Below are 18,030 nucleotides of genomic sequence, written 5' to 3' on the forward strand. Positions count from 1 at the left end.
GACCATAATTTTCACTTTTCTGACCGCTTGCATGATGACGAGTTTCTCACGCGACTGGCCTATCTGTGTGATGTTTTTTTCGCCTGAATGATCTAAATCTAGGATTACAGGGACTCTCCGCAACTACATTCAATGTGCGGGACAAAATTGAGGCTATGATTAAGAAGTTTGAGCTTTTTCTGTCTGCATTAACAAAGATAACACACAGGTCTTACCATCATTGTATGATTTTTTTTTGTGTGCAAATGAGCTCAAGCTTACGGACAATGTCAAATGTGATATAGTGAAGCACCTGAGTGAGCTGGGTGAGCAATTATGCAGGTACTTTCCCGAAAACGGACGACACAAACAACTTGATTCGTTATCCCTTTCATGCCCTGCCTCCAGTCAAGTTATCGATATCTGAACAAGAGCCTCATCGAAATCGCTGTGAAAATTTAATTTAATCAGAAGCCACTGCCAGATTTCTGGATAGGGCTGCGCTCAGAGTATCCTACCTTGGCACATCGTGCTGTTGAAACACTGCTGCCCTTTGCAACCACGTACCTATGTGAGAGTGGATTCTCTTCCCTCACTGGCATGGGAACTAAACACAGGCCCAGACTGTGTGTGGAAAATGATTTAAGACTGAGACTCTCTCCAATACAACCCAACATTGCAGAGTTATGTGCATCCTTTCAAGCACACCCTTCTCATTAACCTGTGGTGAGTTATTCACAATTTTTGATTAAGAAATAAGGTTTTATGTATAAGATGGTTAAATAAAGAGCAAAATTATTGATTATTATTATATTACTCTTTGTGCCCTGGTCCTATAAGAGCTCTTTTTAACTTCCCACTAGCCAGGTTATGACGACAACTCACACTCATTGTTATGTTTAATAAATGTATCGTATAGTGTGTGTGTGTGGCAGGCTTACAATGATGGACAAAAATAACATTTGAAAGTGCGCTAGCGCTAGAGGGGGTAAGCAGCTGGAGGTTGAATGTTTGAAGGGGTACAGGACTATAACACGTTTGGGAACCACTGCACTAGGGGAAAAGTTAATCTATGCCACTGTCATCCCACACATACAGTACACTTGGTTTCCTAAATAGTTTGCCTTGCATAGTTTCCATATTCAACACAAGAATAAATGAAAACTGATCGTCTTCCTCCTCTGCCCTATAATGGAGAAGAATCTGTTATGTCATCCAGCTGTTAAGGCTGATGTGAATGTGAAGCATCGGTCTCCAGTTTGGCCGTGTGTCTGACATGGTCATGTACAAGGGGCTGACGGCTCGTACCCCATCCCTTCTCTCTCCTCCCATCCCTCCTCTCTCTCCTCCTCCCATCCCTCCCCCTCACTCTCCTCTTCCCTCCTAGCTTCACCCATTCCCTCCCGTAGTCTCCCCCTTTTGCTTATCCACTCCTCTTCCTCCTCCCCTTTCTCCCCCTCTCCTCCCCCGGTGGGTCGGACCCCAGGCCAGGTGGCCACAGCTTCATAGGGAACTAATTATGGCTGATGTGCAGGACTGCAAATTAAGTGACATGATTTGCGGGAAACCATCCCAAATTAGGCCGACTGTGTCTAACTTTTGTGACTAGAAACTGGGGCGAACAGTACTCTGGGTCAAGAGACTAATGTGGATTAATGTGAGGAGATTAGAGATTAACGGTCATTCTGTTCACATTTGGTGAAAAGAGATGGTCAGACATGGATTAGTCATTCGTGCCTCTGTATTACTGATAAAGTTAACTATTTTACCGTTGTATTTTCTGTGTTTTCCAAAGGCTACTTTTCTGCCCAATGTTTCAAAAGACAAGTCCGTGTGGAATAGTACCTGTATTACTGATCAAGAATACCCTCTTCTTTTTTGGTTTGACGTGGTCACACTTTGGACAAAACCTTAGGAACACCTGCTCTTTCCATGACAGACTGACCAGGTGAATCCAGGTGAACGCTAAGATCCCTTATTGATGTCACTTAAATCCACTTCAATCAGTGTAGATGAAGGGGAAGAGCCCGGTTAAAGAAGGATTTTTAAGCCTTGAAACGATTGAGAAATGGATTGTGTTTGCCATTCAGAGGGTGAATAGGCAAGACAAAAGATTGAAGTGCCTTTGAACAGGGTATGGTAGTAGGTGCCAGGCGCACAGGTTTGATTGTCGAGAACTGCAACGCTGCTGAGGTTTTCACACTCAACAGTTTCCTGTGTGTATCAAGAATGGTCCACCACTCAAAGGACATCCTGCCAACTGCAGGCCAGTGGTCGAAAATGGTTAATTGATGAATGGGGACAAAGGAGGCTGACATGAATTGTGCGGAGCAACAGACGGGCTACACTTAGTCAACTGACAGTTCAGTACAACATTGGTGCCCAACGACCCATGAAAGAATGGGGTATGGCAATCAATGACCTTAGAGTTGAACTTCTTTCAGCAAAAAACAAGAAACTGTGGTTGCATTGGGCTAAGGAACAATACTGGAGAATTGGAAAAACATTGCCTGGTCTGATGAATACCACTTAGTGCTGTTCGATGCTGATGAGAGGACTAGGGTATGGAGTACATGCAGCCATCATGCTGCGTGTCAAAATTGCAGGCTGGTTGTGGTGTAGGTTGTGTTTTCATGGCACACATTGGGCCCCTTGATAAAAGTTGAATGCCACAGGATATCTGAACATCATTTCCAATCAGGTGCATCCCTTTATTGCAGCAGTCTATCCATCTGGAAATACACTTTTTTTCAGCAAGATAATGCCCCATGCCACAAGGCTAGGATTGGCCAGGAATGAATCCACAAACATGACATTGAATTAAATGTACCGCAGTGGCTTGCCCAGTCACCAGATCTCAATCCAATTGAGCATCTGTGGGATGAAATGGAATGAGCTATTCAGAGTAGAGATACACTACCAGCCAACTTGACACAACTGTGGGAAGCATTCGAGTCAACATGGGCCAGAATCCCTGTGAAACGCTTTCGACACCTTGTAGAGTCCATGCCCCAACATTGAGGCTGTTCTGTGGGCAAAAGTGGGTGCAATGCGATATTAGGTGTTCTTAATGTTTAGTTCACTTGGCGTATGATTTAATATTGATAAAAAAAATACATCCACCTCACCTGATAATAATAGTTCAGTGTACTACCATCTTCTTACTTTGAAAGTGCAACCTCTGCTTGTTTCCAAAAACGTCAAAACTTTTGTCACCTGAACTGTATTTGTTTATATAGATTGTCCACCTCACCATGTCTCCTCCGCTCAGCCCGTACAGACCTCACCATGTCTCCTCCGCTCAGCCCGTACAGACCTCACCATGTCTCCTCCGCTCAGCCCGTACAGACCTCACCATGTCTCCTCCGCTCAGCCCGTACAGACCTCACCATGTTTCCTCCGCTCAGCCCGTACAGACCTCACCATGTCTCCTCCGCTCAGCCCGTACAGACCTCACCATGTCTCCTCCGCTCAGCCCGTACAGACCTCACCATGTCTCCTCCGCTCAGCCCGTACAGACCTCACCATGTCTCCTCCGCTCAGCCCGTACAGACCTCACCATGTTTCCTCCGCTCAGCCCGTACAGACCTCACCATGTCTCCTCCGCTCAGCCCGTACAGACCTCACCATGTCTCCTCCGCTCAGCCCGTACAGACCTCACCATGTCTCCTCCGCTCAGCCCGTACAGACCTCACAATGTTTCCTCCGCTCAGCCCGTACAGACCTCACCATGTCTCCTCCGCTCAGCCCGTACAGACCTCACCACGTGTCCTCCGCTCAGCCCGTACAGACCTCTCATGTCCTCTCCCTCCTCCGCACAGCCCGTACAGACCTCTCCTCCCTCCTCCGCACAGCCCGTACAGACCTCTCCTCTCCCTCCTCCGCACAGCCCGTACAGACCTCTCCTCCCTCCTCCGCACAGCCCGTACAGACCTCTCCTCTCCCTCCTCCGCACAGCCCGTACAGACCTCTCCCCACCCTCCTCCGCACAGCCCGTACAGACCTCTCCCTCCGTACAGGCCTCTCCTCACCCTCCTCCGTACAGACCTCTCCTCTCCCTCCTCCGTACAGACCTCTCCTCACCCTCCTCCGTACAGACCTCTCCCTCCTCCGTACAGACCTCTCCTCTCCCTCCTCCGTACAGACCTCTCCCTCTGTACAGATCTCTCCTCACCCTCCTCCGTACAGACCTCTCCCTCCTCCGTACAGACCTCTCCCCACCCTCCTCCGTACAGACCTCTCCTCTCCATCCTCCGTACAGACTTCTCCTCTCCCTCCTCCGTACAGACCTCTCCTCTCCCTCCTCCGTACAGACCTCTCCTCTCCCTCCTCCGTACAGACCTCTCCTCTCCCTCCTCCGTACAGACCTCTCCTCTCCCTCCTCCGTACAGACCTCTCCTCTCCCTCCTCCGTACAGACCTCTCCTCTCCCTCCTCCGTACAGATCTCTCCCTCTGTACAGATCTCTCCTCACCCTCCTCCGTACAGATCTCTCCTCACCCTCCTCCGTACAGACCTCTCCCCACCCTCCTCCGTACAGACCTCTCCTCTCCCTCCTCCGTACAGACCTCTCCTCTCCCTCCGTACAGACCTCTCCTCACCCTCCTCCACACAGCCCATACAGACCTCTCATCTCCTCTCCCTCCGCACAGCCCGTACATTATTTTGTAGCAGACACTCTTATCCAGAGCAACCTACAATAAGTGCATTCATCTTAAGATAGCTGGGTGAGACAACCACACATCAGTCATAAAGTAAGTACATGTTTCCTCAGAGTTGTCATCAGTAAAGTCAGTGCTAGTAGGAGTTTTATACACACATACACAACTCAGCACCAGGTGTTTCTGTTGAGGGGAAACTGCAGTCCTTCTCTATTTATCTCCCGTTAACTTTCCTTAGACCCCTGCTTTCCTCTCTCCGTCCATCAAACACACACACACACATACAAACTGTGACACACAAACCGAGGAAGATGTCTCTGTTTGTTTTGTGGGCCTGCGGGGGCTCATGGTTACATGGTGGTGGGATCGATCCTCTCAACCCGGTCCGGGCGCTCTGAGGGAGGGAGTAAGTGCTCCCCTGCCTACCTTCTCCCTTCCCAGAACCTGGGTGTGCCCCAATAAGCTCTCCTTCCTCCTGAAGTGTGCACTTGTTTACTACTCCCCACAAATGTAAAAGCATTGGATTGGTGTAGGTATAGTCTAGAGGGAGTTTCCATATATCAGTAATGTCCTTACAAATCCATGAAGGGAAGTGAACAAGTGCACACTTTGGGAGAAAGGAAGGATATATGATTGCGACACAACCGTGTGGTGCGCACAGCCATCGCTCCTCAGTAGGGGGCAGTAGCACATAATGATGGCACATAGAGGGGGCCTGGAGAGCAGGGGGAGGGGTGGAGGGGACGACACTTAACCATAACACAACCACCTGTTCCCTCTCTAACGCTCACGGCCAGGCCAGGCACAGGGCACATCCCAATGTTTTGCTGTGCTGACTGCGGACATTGATTGACTCTGTTTTTATCCAGTGCCTGACTGCAGATGGGTGACTACCTGCTCTCTGGGCTGAGGCTGAGGACACAAACGATGGATACATGTTGAAGCATGACTAGCTCCCAGCAGTAGTATAACCACCTCTTGTCCCTCCTGAAGCACCAGGCCATGATCTGGATGTAATACAGGTTTAGACGGACAGAGTCTTATAAAACTCAATAACACTTTATCTCTCTAGGATCCCAGCTTTCAGACAATTTACACTATTTTTAAAAATATAAAACCAAAGGGTTGTAACTTTGAGGCAATGTCAGGTTGCATTTTATAAGATGAAAGAAACAATTCCACCCTACTAGGAGAAGACCTGGGTGAATTAGAATATTTTTCATACGAGTGAAGGGTTTTATTATTTCAATGGAACAGAGCCTGACTTAACATAGTAAACGTAGATCCGGGGCACTCCAATTAGTATGAAATATTAGGTTAGTTATGGTTACATAAGACAGAAGGTTACTTAATAAAGTGAAAACCCTTTAACCTAACTCCTAACCGTAACCCCTAGCCTAACTAACGTTAGCCACATAGCTAATGTTAGCAACAACAAATTGGAATTTGTAACATATACATTTTGCAAATTCGTAACATATAGTACGAATTGCAATTCCTAACGTATCTATCATACGATATGGATGATGGACATCCACAAATTAATACATACCACACGAAACGTAACAAACTACCTGACCAAAAGTATGTGGACACCTGGGCGTCGAACAACTAATTCCAAAATCATGGGCATTTTTGTTGCTATAACACCCTCCACACTTCTCGGAAGGCTTTCCACTAAATGTTGGAACGATGCTGCGGGGACATGCTTTCATCCAGCCATGAGCATTCGTAAGGTCGGGCACTGATGTTGGGCATTCCACAATGCATCCCACAATTCTTTGGGGTTCAGGTTAGGGCTCTGTGCAGCCCAGTAAAGTTCTTTCACACCGATCTCAACAAACCCTTTCTGTATGGACCTCGCTTTGTGCATGGGGGCATTGTTATGCTGAAACAGGAAAGGGCGTTCCCCAAACTGTTGCCACAAAGTTGGAAGCAAAGAATTGTCAAGATTGTCATTGTATGCTATAGCATTAAGATTTCTCTTTACTGGAACTAAGGGGCCAAGCCGGAACCATGAAAAACATCCCCAGACCATTATTCCTCCTCCACCAAACTTTACAGTTGGCATTATGCATTCGGGCAGGTAGGGTTCTAGCATCCGCCAAACACAGATTTGTCTGTTGGACTGCCAGATGGTGAAGCGTGATTCATCACTCCAGAGAACGCGTTTCCACTGCTCAATGGCAGCGAGCTTTACACCACTCGAGCCGATGCTTGGCATTGTGCATGTTGATCTTAGGCTTGTGTGAGGCTGCTTGGCCATGGAAACTCGTTGCTTCCAGAGGCAGTTTGGAACTCGGTAGTGAGTGTTGGAACTGAGGACAGATAATTTTTACATGCTACACGCTTCAGCACTCGGTGGTCCAGTTCTGTGTCCTTGTGTGGCCTACCACCTCGCGTCCAAGCCGCTGTTGCTCCTAGACGTTTCCACTTCACAATAACAGCACTTACAGTTGACCGGGCAGTTCTAGCAGGGCAGAAATGTGACGAAGTGACTTGTTGGAAAGTGACTTGTTGCATCCTATTATGGTGCCACATTGAAAGTCACTGAGCTCATCAGTAAGGCCATTTTACTGCCAATGTTTGTCTGGAGATTGCATGGCTGTGTGCTCGATTTTATACACCTGTCAGCAATTAGTTTGGTTGATATCGCCGAATCCGCTAATTTCAAGGGGCGTCTCTTTCTGTCTCTGTCTCTCTCTCCATCTCTCTCTCTGTCTTTCTGTACTGAACATGTATAGTAGATACTGTATGTATACATTTGGGCAAAAGTTAAGTTTATGTTTGTTGTAGATATCAAAGCTGATTTGATTGTGTGTGTCAAGGGCTCTGGTGAGCTCAACACCTATTCAGCAACTCATACAGCCGAGTCTCTACAGCAGGGGTAGGCAACTATATTGAACAAAAATATAAACGCAACATGTAAAGTGTTGGTCCCATGTTTCATGAGCTGAAATTAAATATCCCACAAATTAAAAGCTTATTTCTCTCAAATGTTGTGCACAAATTTGTTTACATCCCTTTAAGTGAGCATTTCTCCTTTGCCAAGATAATCCATCCGCCTGACAGGTGTGGCATATCAAGAAGCTTATTAAACAGCATGATCATTGCACAGGTGCACCTTATGCTGGGGACAATGAAAAGGCATTTGTCACACAACAGAATGCCACAAATGTCTCAAGTTTTGAGGGAGCGTGTAACTGGCATGCTGACTGCAGGAATGTCCACCAGAGCTGTTGCCAGATAGCCAGCCCAGGACCTCCACATCCAGCTTATTTCCCTGCAGGATCGTCTGAGACCAGCCACCCGGACAGCCTCCTGAGTGGCGCAGCAGCCTAAGGCACTGCATCCGGGTTAAGCGAGCAGTGTGTCAAGAAGCAGTGCAGTTTGGCAGGGTTGTGTTTCGGATGGACGCATGGCTCTCGACCTTCACCTCTCCCGAGTCCGTAGGGAAGTTGCAGCAATGGGACAAGACTGTAACTGCCATTTGGATACCACAAAAAAGGATACCACAAAAAAAAGTTTTGCGCAACCAAAGAATTTCTGCGCCGTCAGAAACTTTTTCAGGGAAGCTCATCTGCGTGCTTGTCGTCCCTGCCAGGGTCTTGACCGGACTGCAGTTTGCTTTGTAACTGACTTCACTGGGCAAACGCTCACCTCCGATGGCCACTGGCACGCTGGAGAAGTGTGCTCTTCACGGATGAATCCCGATTTCAACTGTACCAGGCAGATGGCACGTAGTGTGGGCAAGTGGTTTGCTGATGTCAGCGTTGGGAACAGAGCGCCCAATGGTGGCGGTAGGGTTATGGTATGGCCAGGCATAAGCTACGAATAACAAACACAGTTGCATTTTTATATTCATGGGAATACATGGGAACAGATTTCCTAAATTGAACACATTTTTAGCTGAATTCCTGGTGATTAGTTGCTGACCCCTGCCCTACGGTCACTATCTGCATTGTAACGCTCAAAAGAAATACCGAGATTAAAGCTTCACTGCCGCAATTGTCCACACCTATCTCTCTCCACCAGTATTTCTGATGAAAAGAAACAGACATTTCACTATTTATGTGTTCTGATTTACCTTCATCTGTCCCACTACCCCTCCCCTCCCACCCCTCCTTCCCTTCCACAAAAACAAACCATCTCCCAAAAGACAAAACACCAAAACTATACCCCTGATTTGAAGTGGGTGGGGTGGCACTTTCAATGCATGTAAGGTACATTTGTGATTCTGTGTGTAAATATTCGAAAACATTGGGAGAATCCAGGCTTGGCATTGGGGGCTAAGACATGCATCCTTATCGGTATTGTGTTCACACTACAGCATCCTCCTGCTGTTTCTAATCTGCCGCTGCTGCTGTGAGCAAAACTGGACAGGCATTTATTGTCTCAGCAGGGGGACGCTTGACAAGAGAATGTTAAACACTCCACTACCTGCAATTTTCAAAGGCGATACCAGACGATAAAATGTAGATACATGCTTAATTTCTGTTTTGGGTGAAACGGCGGCGGAGAGAAAGCAACCGCAACCGGAAAATAAATATTTCTTTGGAAAGGGGGTGGTATACATATATATTAAGTTCTTATTTTCTTTATTTTGTTGTCTTTTAGAGCTGTGTTTGTCTGTTTTCTATTTGTTTTGGGTTTCAGCATTGGCTGTAGAAGTTCAGGGGACAGGGCATAAAGAAAAGTGTTGTCTCCTCTGTAGCCTGTGATCCCCAAGGGATAAAAAGAATGAGGACTCCAAGAGGAAAGTGCCAAAGTGGAATCTTCCGTCCAAACTGAAAGGCATTAAAGGTAGACTCAGCAATATGTCGTAGGCGCACAAAGTAAACAGCGTAGTGGATCAAATTCTGCAACAACTAAGAGTGTTGAAGCACGAGGCTAAACTCCCCCACTGTTTTGGTTCTGTATCTACCACACTCTAACAGCGTGAAGCAAACCCATACTCATGCGCAGATACTGTGTGTGACTGTGTGGGAGTGAAGTCTTGCATCTCGCTCACAGCAATATCGGCAGTGCTGCTCGTGGCAATGTTATTTAGCTGACTCTACCTTTAATTTGATTTAGCCCTGGCAGCAGCTTTGAGTGGGCTTAGCGTTCATCAAAAAGACATGTTCATCAGCATGTGGCAGGCTGCCTGACTGGAGCTGTCTGTGCTTAAAGTCCCCTCCTTCTTTATTCCTGCCTCCTTCCCTACTTGCTCACCCAACCCCCACACCAGGGTTGGGCTCAATTCAGAATTTAATTGAGAATGCCTCATTAAATTCAACAATTGAATTTGAGTTGAATTAGTAAACAGGATGCAGAATTGTAATTTGAATTGAAATGAAAGGAAATGTAACTGAGTTCGGTGAAATTAAAATGCCTCTTCTATTCTATAATAGGTGTAGTGTATATTTGTATAGATCTTGTACATAAAGCATCAAACATGTTGTTATATACATGTATATAAAATATTGTTAAAACAAATGATTTTCAGGACAAACTGTTGAAAAATGAATGATCAAAGAAAGAAAAACCTGTATGCTAATATTCTAAGTTATTATATTTCAATGAAATCACTTAAATGTTGTTAAATATGGGGAAAATACTGAATTGCCCAGAATACATTTAACCCTCAAGTTGACCCAAGTTGACCCTAAAGCCTTCAAAAACAAGCCAAACAAATGAAATGATTGCTGGAAATACACCCCCCCCCCCCCCCCCCCCCCCCTTTGCCCTCAGAAAAGAGCCTAAATCCGTCGGGGCATGGACTCTACATGGGGTTGAAAGCGTTCCACAGGGATGCTGTCCCATGTTGACTCCAGTGCTTCCCACGGTTGTGTCAAGTTGACTGGATGTCCTTTGGATGGTGGATTGTCCTTTGGATTCTTGATACACACAGGAAACTGTTGAGTGTGAAAAACCCAGCAGCTTTGCAGTTCTTGACACAAACCAGTGCGCCTGGCACATACTACCATTCCTAGTTCAAAGGCACTTAAATATTTTGTCTTTCCCATTCACCCTCTGAATAGCACACATACATAAGCGATGTCTCAATTGTCTCAAGGCTTACAAATCCTTCTTTAACCTGTCTCCTCCCCTTCATCTACACTGATTGAAGTGGATTTAACAAGTGACATCAGTAAGAGATCATAGCTTTCATGTGGATTCACCTGGTCAGTCTATTTCATGGGAAGATGTTTTGTACACTCAGTGTAATTGGCAATTCTAAGCACTACGTTTTAAACAGTATATGAACATTGTTTCCAGAGAAAAGTTATATATTCTTTGGTATCTGAAAGTGTGACCTGTCAGATTCAATGACACTCTCAGGTTCTATGACTGAGTGGAATATCTTTGAATTGCACTTAATTAAATTCTAGTTCCTGCCACTCAAACTCAAAAGCGACATACTGTGGGGTGTGGCCAATTCAATTTGAAACTTCAACCCTGCACTAAACCCCTCATTGCATACCACCACACTCACCTCCTTTCCCACCCACCCCTCTCCCTCCCCAACCATCACCTCCTTCCCCACTTCCCTCCCCACTCATAACCTCCCTCCCTCCCCACTCATCCCCTCCCTTCCTCCCCACTCATCACCTCCCTTCCTCCCCACTCATCACCTTCCCACTTCCCTCCCCACTCATCACCTCCCTTCCTCCCCACCCATCACCTCCTTCCCCACTTCCCTCCCCACTCATAACCTCCCTCCCTCCCCACTCATCCCCTCCCTTCCTCCCCACTCATCACCTCCTTCCCACTTCCCTCCCCACTCATCACCTCCCTTCCTCCCCACCCCTCCCCTCCTTCCCCACTTCCCTCCCCACTCATCACCTCCCTTCCTCCCCACTCATCACCTCCTTCCCACTTCCCTCCCCACTCATCACCTCCCTTCCTCCCCACCCATCACCTTCCCCACTTCACTCCCCACTCATCACCTCCCTCTCTCCCCACTCATCACCTCCTTCCCACTTCCCTTCCCACTCATCACCTCCCTTCCTCCCCACCCCTCACCTCCTTCCCCACTTCCCTCCCCACTCATCACCTCCCTTCATCCCCACCCATCACCTCCTTCCCCTCTCCCCTCCCCACTCATCCCCTCCCTTCCTCCCCCCCCATCACCTCCTTCCCCACTTCCCTCCCCACTCATAACCTCCCTCCCTCCCCACTCATCCCCTCCCTTCCTCCCCACTCATCACCTCCTTCCCACTTCCCTCCCCACTCATCACCTCCCTTCCTCCCCACCCATCACCTCCTTCCCCACTTCCCTCCCCACTCATCACCTCCCTTCCTCCCCACTCATCACCTCCTTCCCACTTCCCTCCCCACTCATCACCTCCCTTCCTCCCCACCCATCACCTTCCCCACTTCACTCCCCACTCATCACCTCCCTCTCTCCCCACTCATCACCTCCTTCCCACTTCCCTTCCCACTCATCACCTCCCTTCCTCCCCACCCCTCACCTCCTTCCCCACTTCCCTCCCCACTCATCACCTCCCTTCATCCCCACCCATCACCTCCTTCCCCTCTCCCCTCCCCACTCATCACCTCCCTTCCTCCCCACTCATCACCTCCTTCCCCACTTCCCTCCCCACTCATTACCTCCCTCTCTCCCCACTCATCCCCTCCCTTCCTCCCTACTCATCACCTCCTTCCCCACTTCATTCCCCACTCATCACCTCCCTTCCTCCCCACTCATCACCTCCTTCCCAACTTCCCACTCCACTCATCACCTCCTTCCCCACGTCCCTCCCCACCTCCCTTCCTCCCCACTCATCACCTCCTTGCCCATGTCCCTCTCCACTCACCACCTCCCTTCCTCCCCACCCATCATCTCCTTCCCCACCTTCCTCCCCACTCATCACCTCCCTTCCTCCCCACCCATCACATCTCTCCATACCCATCACCTCTGTCACCACCCACCATCACCTACAGTGGTGTAACAATACTTTAAATTACTACTTAGGTAGTTGTTTGGGGTATCTGTACTTTACTATTCATACTTTTACTTCACTACATTCCTAAAGAAAATAATGTACATTTTACTCCATACAATTTCCCTGACACCCAAAGTACTCGTTACATTTTGAATGCTTAGCAAGACAGGAAAATTGTCCAATTCACACACTTATCAAAATCCAGGCTGTATCACATCCGGCCGTGATTGGGAGTCCCACAGGGTGTCGCACAATTGGCCCAGCGTCGTCCAGGTTTGACCGTGGTAGGCCGTCATTGTAAATAAGAATTTGTTTTTAACTGACTTGTCTTGTTAAATGAAGGTTAAATATAAAATAAAAAATCAAGAGAACTACCCTGGTCATCCCTACTGCGTCTGATCTGACGGACTCACTAAACACATGCTTCGTTTGTAAATGATGTCTGAGTGTTGGAGTATGAGCCTGGCTATCCGTACATAAAATAAAAACAAGATAATGGTGCCACCTGGTTTGCTTAATACATTTACTTGTCATTTTCTATTTAGGTCTCTTTACTTTTACTCAAGTATGATAATTGGGTACTTTTCCACCACTGATCACATTCCCCCCTCACCATCACCTTCCTCCCTCACCATCACCTTCCTCCTTCCCATCACCTTCCTCCTCACCATCACCTTCCTCCTCACCATCACCTCCCTCCTCACCATCACCTTCCTCCTCACCATCACCTTCCTCACTCACTATAAACTTCCTCCTCACCATCACCTTCCTCCTCACCATCACCTCCCTCCTCACCATCACCTTCCTCACTCACTATAAACTTCCTCCTCACCATCACCTTCCTCCTCACCATCACCTCCCTCACCATCACCTTCCTCCCCACCATCACCCCCCTACTTCCTCACCATTACCTTTTTCCCTCACCATCACCACCTTCCCCACCATCATCATCCTCCTCACCATCACCTCCCTCCTTCCTCCCCACCATCACCTTCCTTCCTCCCTCACCATCACCTCCCTCCCCACCATCACCTTCCTCCCTCACCATCACCTCCCTCCTCACCATCACATTCCCCCCCTCACCATCACCTTCCTCCCTCACCATCACCTTCCTCCTTCCCATCACCTTCCTCCTCACCATCACCTTCCTCCTCACCATCACCTCCCTCCTCACCATCACCTTCCTCCTCACCATCACCTTCCTCCTCACCATCACCTTCCTCACTCACTATAAACTTCCTCCTCACCATCACCTTCCTCCTCACCATCACCTCCCTCCTCACCATCACCTTCCTCCTCACCATCACCTTCCTCCTCACCATCACCTTCCTCACTCACTATAAACTTCCTCCTCACCATCACCTTCCTCCTCACCATCACCTCCCTCCTCACCATCACCTTCCTCCTCACCATCACCTTCCTCCTCACCATCACCTTCCTCACTCACTATAAACTTCCTCCTCACCATCACCTCCCTCCTTACTCCCCACCATCACCCCCCTACTTCCTCACCATTACCTTTTTCCCTCACCATCACCACCTTCCCCACCATCATCATCCTCCTCACCATCACCTCCCTTCTCACCATCACCTCCCTCCTTCCTCCCCACCATCACCTTCCTTCCTCGCTCACCATCACCTTCCTCCCTCACCATCACCTCCCTCCTCACCATCACATTCCCCCCCTCACCATCACCTCCCTCCCCACCATCACCTCCCTCACCATCACCTCCCTCCTCACATCACCTTCCCCCATCACCATCACCTCCCTTCCCACCATCACCTTCCTCCCTCACCATCACCTCCCTCACCATCACATTCCCCCCTCACCATCACCTTCCTCCCCACCATCACCTTCTTCCCTCACCATCACCCTCCCCCCTCACCATCACCTTCCCCCCTCACCATCACCTTCCTCCTCACCATCACCTTCCCCCCTCACCATCACCTCCCCCCTCACCATTAGCTCCCTCACCATCACCTTCCCCCTCACAATCACCTTCCTCCCTCAACATCACCTTCCTCCCTCAACATCACCTTCTTCCCCACCCACCTCACTCACCTCCCTCCTCACCATCACCTTCCTCCTCACCATCACCTTCCTCCTCACTCACCTCCCTCCTTCCCTCCTTACCATCACCTTCCTCCCCACCCATCACCTCCCCCCTACCATCACATTCCTCCTCACCATACCTTCCTCCCCACCCTTCACCTCCCCCCTCACTATCACATTCCTCTCCACCATCACCTTCCTCCCCACATCACCTTCCTCCCCACCCATCACCTCCCCCCTCACCATCACATTCCTCCTCACCATCACCTTCCTCCCCACCCATCACCTCCCCCTTACCCTCACATTCCTCCTCACCATCACCTTCCTCCCCACCCATCACCTCCCCCTTACCATCACATTCCTCCTCACCATCACCTTCCTCCTCACCCATCACCTCCATCCTCACCATCACCTTCCTCCTCACCATCACCTTCCTCCCTCACCATCACCTTCCTCCCCACCATCACCTTCCTCCCTCACCATCACCTCCCCCCTCACCATCACATTCCTCCTCACCATAACCTTCCTCCTCACCCATCACCTTCCCCCCTCACCATCACCTCCCTCACCATCACCTTCCTCCCCACCCATCACCTTCCTCCCCACCATCACCTTCCTCCCCACCCATCACCTTCCCCCCTCACCATCACCTCCCTCACCATCACCTTCCTCCCCACCCATCACCTTCCCCCCTCACCATCACCTCCCTCACCATCACCTTCCTCCCCACCCATCACCTTCCCCCCTCACTCACCTCCCTCCTCCCCCCCTCACCATCACCTTCCTCCCCACCCATCACCTCCCCCCTCACTCCTTACCATCACCTTCCTCCCCACCCATCACCTCCCCCCTCACCATCACATTCCTCTCCACCATCACCTTCCTCCCCACCCATCACCTCCCCCCTCACCATCACATTCCTCCTCACCATCACCTTCCTCCTCACCATCACCTTCCTCCCCACCCATCACCTCCCCCTTACCATCACATTCCTCCTCACCATCACCTTCCTCCCCACCCATCACCTCCCCCTTACCATCACATTCCTCCTCACCATCACCTTCCTCCTCACCCATCACCTCCATCCTCACCTTCCTCCTCACCATCACCTTCCTCCCTCACCATCACCTTCCTCCCCACCATCACCTTCCTCCCTCACCATCACCTCCCCCCTCACCATCACATTCCTCCTCACCATAACCTTCCTCCTTACCCCTCACCTTCCCCCCTCACCATCACCACCTCCCTCACCATCACCTTCCTCCCCACCCATCACCTTCCTCCCCACCATCACCTTCCTCCCCACCCATCACCTTCCCCCCTCACCATCACCTCCCTCACCATCACCTTCCTCCCTACCCATCACCTTCCCCCCTCACTCACCTCCCTCCTCCCCCCCTCACCATCACCTTCCTCCCCACCCATCACCTCCCCCCTCACTCACCTCCCTCCATCCCCCATCACCTCCCTCCCATATCTCCTTCCTCTCCCCCACCTCCCTCCCCACCCACCCATCACCTCCCTCCCAAACCATCACCTTACTCAGCTTTCAAACATCCCCCCTACTTCCTCCCACGCCTCCCTCCCAACCACTCTGCCACTTAGACAAGTGATGACTGTCAGACGCGGCCGTGGTAGGGAAGTGGGTAAATGTTGGTGACACTGCAGCGTCAACCACGGCAGCAGCCACGGCAGTTGTTAATTACTCTGACACAGCCACGTATCACACACACTAAGAGAGAAAAGGAGAGAGAGGGAGACAGAGACGTCTTAATAATGAAGTGTTGGCTGAAGCTTCTAATGAATTCTGAAGGGGTCCTAAAGAGGAAGTTCAAACTTACATTATGCCCACCTCCTTCATTGTCATTCAGTGGCGACAGAGGTAGGAGCCGTGTGAAGAAGAGGCAAGGAGAGGCGGTGGGGATAGGATGCGTCCAAAATAGACCCTATTCCCTATTTAGTGCACTACTTTTGATCAGGCCCCAGCTAGTGCACTACATAGGTAATAGGGTGCTATTTGTGATGCTGCCACAAAGCCCTGATGATGCTAATGTAATGTGTGAGCAATGGCTCTTAAATTAGGTCACAGTGTCTAATGGCCAACATGCTGGGACCACCATTAAGGGGAAATAAACCTATGTGGACTTATTCATTAACTTATTTATATGTTGGCTGTGGAGCACCTATTAGTTGATAATCAGGGAGGGAGGGTTGTTGACTCTGTGTTACAGTAGACGGGGCCTTGTGCCTCATGAATTTACATGATGCTGGTTAGCATTTTACATTTACATTTAAGTCATTTAGCAGACGCTCTTATCCAGAGCGACTTACAAATTGGTGCATTCACCTTATGATATCCAGTGGAACAACCACTTTACAATAGTGCATCTAACTCTTTTAAGGGGGGGGGGGGGTTAGAAGGGTTACTTTATCCTATCCTAGGTATTCCTTAAAGAGGTGGGGTTTCAGGTGTCTCCGGAAGGTGGTGATTGACTCCGCTGACCTGGCGTCGTGAGGGAGTTTGTTCCACCATTGGGGTGCCAGAGCAGCGAACAGTTTTGACTGGGCTGAGCGGGAACTGTACTTCCTCAGAGGTAGGGAGGCGAGCAGGCCAGAGGTGGATGAACGCAGTGCCCTTGTTTGGGTGTAGGGCCTGATCAGAGCCTGAAGGTACGGAGGTGCCGTTCCCCTCGCAGCTCCGTAGGCAAGCACCATGGTCTTGTAGCGGATGCGAGCTTCAACTGGAAGCCAGTGGAGAGAGCGGAGGAGCGGGGTGACGTGAGAGAACTTGGGAAGGTTGAACACCAGACGGGCTGCGGCGTTCTGGATGAGTTGTAGGGGTTTAATGGCACAGGCAGGGAGCCCAGCCAACAGCGAGTTGCAGTAATCCAGACGGGAGATGACAAGTGCCTGGATTAGGACCTGCGCCGCTTCCTGTGTGAGGCAGGGTCGTACTCTGCGAATGTTGTAGAGCATGAACCTACAGGAACGGGTCACCGCCTTGATGTTAGTTGAGAACGACAGGGTGTTGTCCAGGATCACGCCAAGGTTCTTAGCGCTCTGGGAGGAGGACACAATGGAGTTGTCAACCGTGATGGCGAGATCATGGAACGGGCAGTCCTTCCCCGGGAGGAAGAGCAGCTCCGTCTTGCCGAGGTTCAGCTTGAGGTGGTGATCCGTCATCCACACTAATATGTCTGCCAGACATGCAGAGATTTTATGCCAATCGATGTCATTTTCCCCCAAAATATGCCCTTAGCTGACTTCTCAAGCCTCCATACATCCTCTCTCCCTCTCTGGTCCCCCACCCCCCCAGCTGCTCCTTCTTCCCTACCACTTGCCCAGGCTTGCCCAAGCTACCTCAGCCCTACAGTGCCTTGCAAAACTATTCATCCCCCTTGGCGTTT

At 49.7% G+C, this 18,030-nt stretch overlaps 1 protein-coding gene across 1 annotated transcript; it reads left to right on the forward strand.

Annotated features, from left to right (window-relative positions):
- Positions 1-3,301: 3,301 nt before the first annotated feature.
- Positions 3,302-15,823, forward strand: LOC120023049 (early nodulin-75-like). The gene is made up of 2 exons (XM_038966995.1): positions 3,302-4,018; positions 14,537-15,823. Exons 1-2 carry the CDS (start codon positions 3,302-3,304, stop codon positions 15,821-15,823), a joined length of 2,004 nt encoding a protein of 667 aa, XP_038822923.1.
- The last annotated feature ends 2,207 nt before the right edge of the window (positions 15,824-18,030 follow it).

The sequence above is a fragment of the Salvelinus namaycush genome, chromosome 28 (assembly GCF_016432855.1).
Source record: "Salvelinus namaycush isolate Seneca chromosome 28, SaNama_1.0, whole genome shotgun sequence".
Lineage (NCBI taxonomy): Eukaryota > Metazoa > Chordata > Actinopteri > Salmoniformes > Salmonidae > Salvelinus > Salvelinus namaycush.

Bases quoted from the DNA above. Each gene is read 5' to 3' on its own strand.
- LOC120023049 (XM_038966995.1), top strand. From the start codon at position 3,302: ATGTCTCCTCCGCTCAGCCCGTACAGACCTCACCATGTCTCCTCCGCT. The intron at 4,019-14,536 runs GTACAGACCTCT...CCTCACCATTAG, and splicing joins GCCTCTCCTCACCCTCCTCC to CTCCCTCACCATCACCTTCC.